The sequence below is a fragment of the Empidonax traillii genome, unplaced genomic scaffold (genome assembly GCF_003031625.1).
Source record: "Empidonax traillii isolate 1590-97213 ecotype Southwest subspecies unplaced genomic scaffold, ASM303162v1 scaffold3748:size12464, whole genome shotgun sequence".
NCBI classification, from domain to species: Eukaryota; Metazoa; Chordata; class Aves; order Passeriformes; family Tyrannidae; genus Empidonax; species Empidonax traillii.
In genome coordinates, this window is record NW_020958941.1 from 1,255 (window position 1) to 2,710 (window position 1,456).

A 1,456-nucleotide genomic window follows, 5' to 3' on the forward strand; every position below is an offset into this window, starting at 1 on the left:
AGCTGCAGCTGCTGCACTTCTGGCTCTTCCTGGGCATCTCCCTGGCTGCCCTCCTGGGCAACGGCCTCATCCTCAGCGCCGTAGCCTGCAACCAGCACCTGCACACCCCCAGGGACTTCTTCCTGCTGCACCTCTCCCTCACAGACCTGGGCTGCATCTGCACCACTGTGCCCAAAGCCATGCACAACTTCCTCTGGGCCACCACAACCATTTCCTACATGGGATGTGCTGCCCAACTGTTTCTGTTTATGTTTTTCATGTCAGCAGAGTTTTCCCTCCTGACCATCATGTGCTACGACCGCTACGTTGCCATCTGCAAACCCCTGCACTACGGGACCCTCCTGGGCAGCAGAGCTTGTGCCCACATGGCAGCAGCTGCCTGGGCCTCTGGGTTTCTCTATGCTCTGCTGCACACAGCCAATACATTTTCCCTGCCCCTGTGCCAGGGCAATGCCCTGGGCCAGTTCTTCTGTGATATCCCTCACATCCTCAAGCTCTCCTGCTCACACTCAGGCTATCTCAGGGAAATTGGGCTCATTGGGGTTAGTGGCTGTTTATGGTTTGTTTGTTTCATTTTCAATTTTATCTCCTATGTGCAGATCTTCAGGGCTGTGCTGAGGATCCCGTCTGAGCAGGGACGGCACAAAGCCTTTTCCACGTGCCTCCCTCACCTGGCCGTGGTCTCTCTGTTCCTCAGCACTGGCACATTTGCCTATCTGAAGCCTCCCTCAATCTCCACTCCATCCCTGGATCTGATTGTGTCAGTTCTGTACTCGGTGATGCCTCCAGCCCTGAACCCCCTCATCTACAGCCTGAGGAACCAGGAGCTCAGGGATGCCATAAGGAAAATGATGACTGGATGCTTTTCAGGAGCAATAAAGTGCTTTATTTCTGGTGTGTAACATTCAGAAGGGGACTCTGTAATGGCACAGCCTTCCTGCTCAGCTTTTTCATGTAGGTCATCGGGTTCTTCTTGCAATAATTTTATGTGTAATAAATTTTATTATGCATCTGCTTTCGAATTTTGTGTCTAGCCATTCAATTTGACCTAGAAATGTAAAAATGATGAATTGTGCTGTAGGAGTATTTAAACAAAATTAAGGACCCTGAAGTGCCTTCTTTGTCCAAGACCCTTCTTCTCAGCTATTCCTAAAGCACAGCACACTGCAGGACAGGGGGGATTGGCAAAGGGCAAGGGGCACAAGAATCCCAGCAGGGGCACAGCAGCACTGCCAGGGAGCAGCAGAGCTTGGGCTTTGCAGAGCTGCTCTTTCCACTTCCACACTGTCCTTGTGAGCCCCTTTCTGGCTGCAAGGCCTGAGTGCTCTCTGAGCACAGTCCTGGGGGTGGGAGCCCTTTGAGCACAGGCAGGGACAGGCACTGGCAAGTTGTGAAGCAGAGCTGGGCTCCCTGACAGCATCTCCAGGATGCTGTGGGATCTTCTGAGGCCACTGCA

General features: G+C 52.7%; 1 protein-coding gene across 1 annotated transcript; it reads left to right on the forward strand.

Annotated features, from left to right (window-relative positions):
- Window positions 1–2: 2 nt before the first annotated feature.
- On the forward strand, window positions 3–854 carry LOC114072708 (olfactory receptor 14J1-like; the record flags this gene model as incomplete). Its single annotated transcript, XM_027910571.1, has 1 exon — window positions 3–854. A coding segment is annotated over one exon (852 nt), but the record flags the coding sequence as incomplete, so codon positions are not given.
- Window positions 855–1,456: the final 602 nt, after the last annotated feature.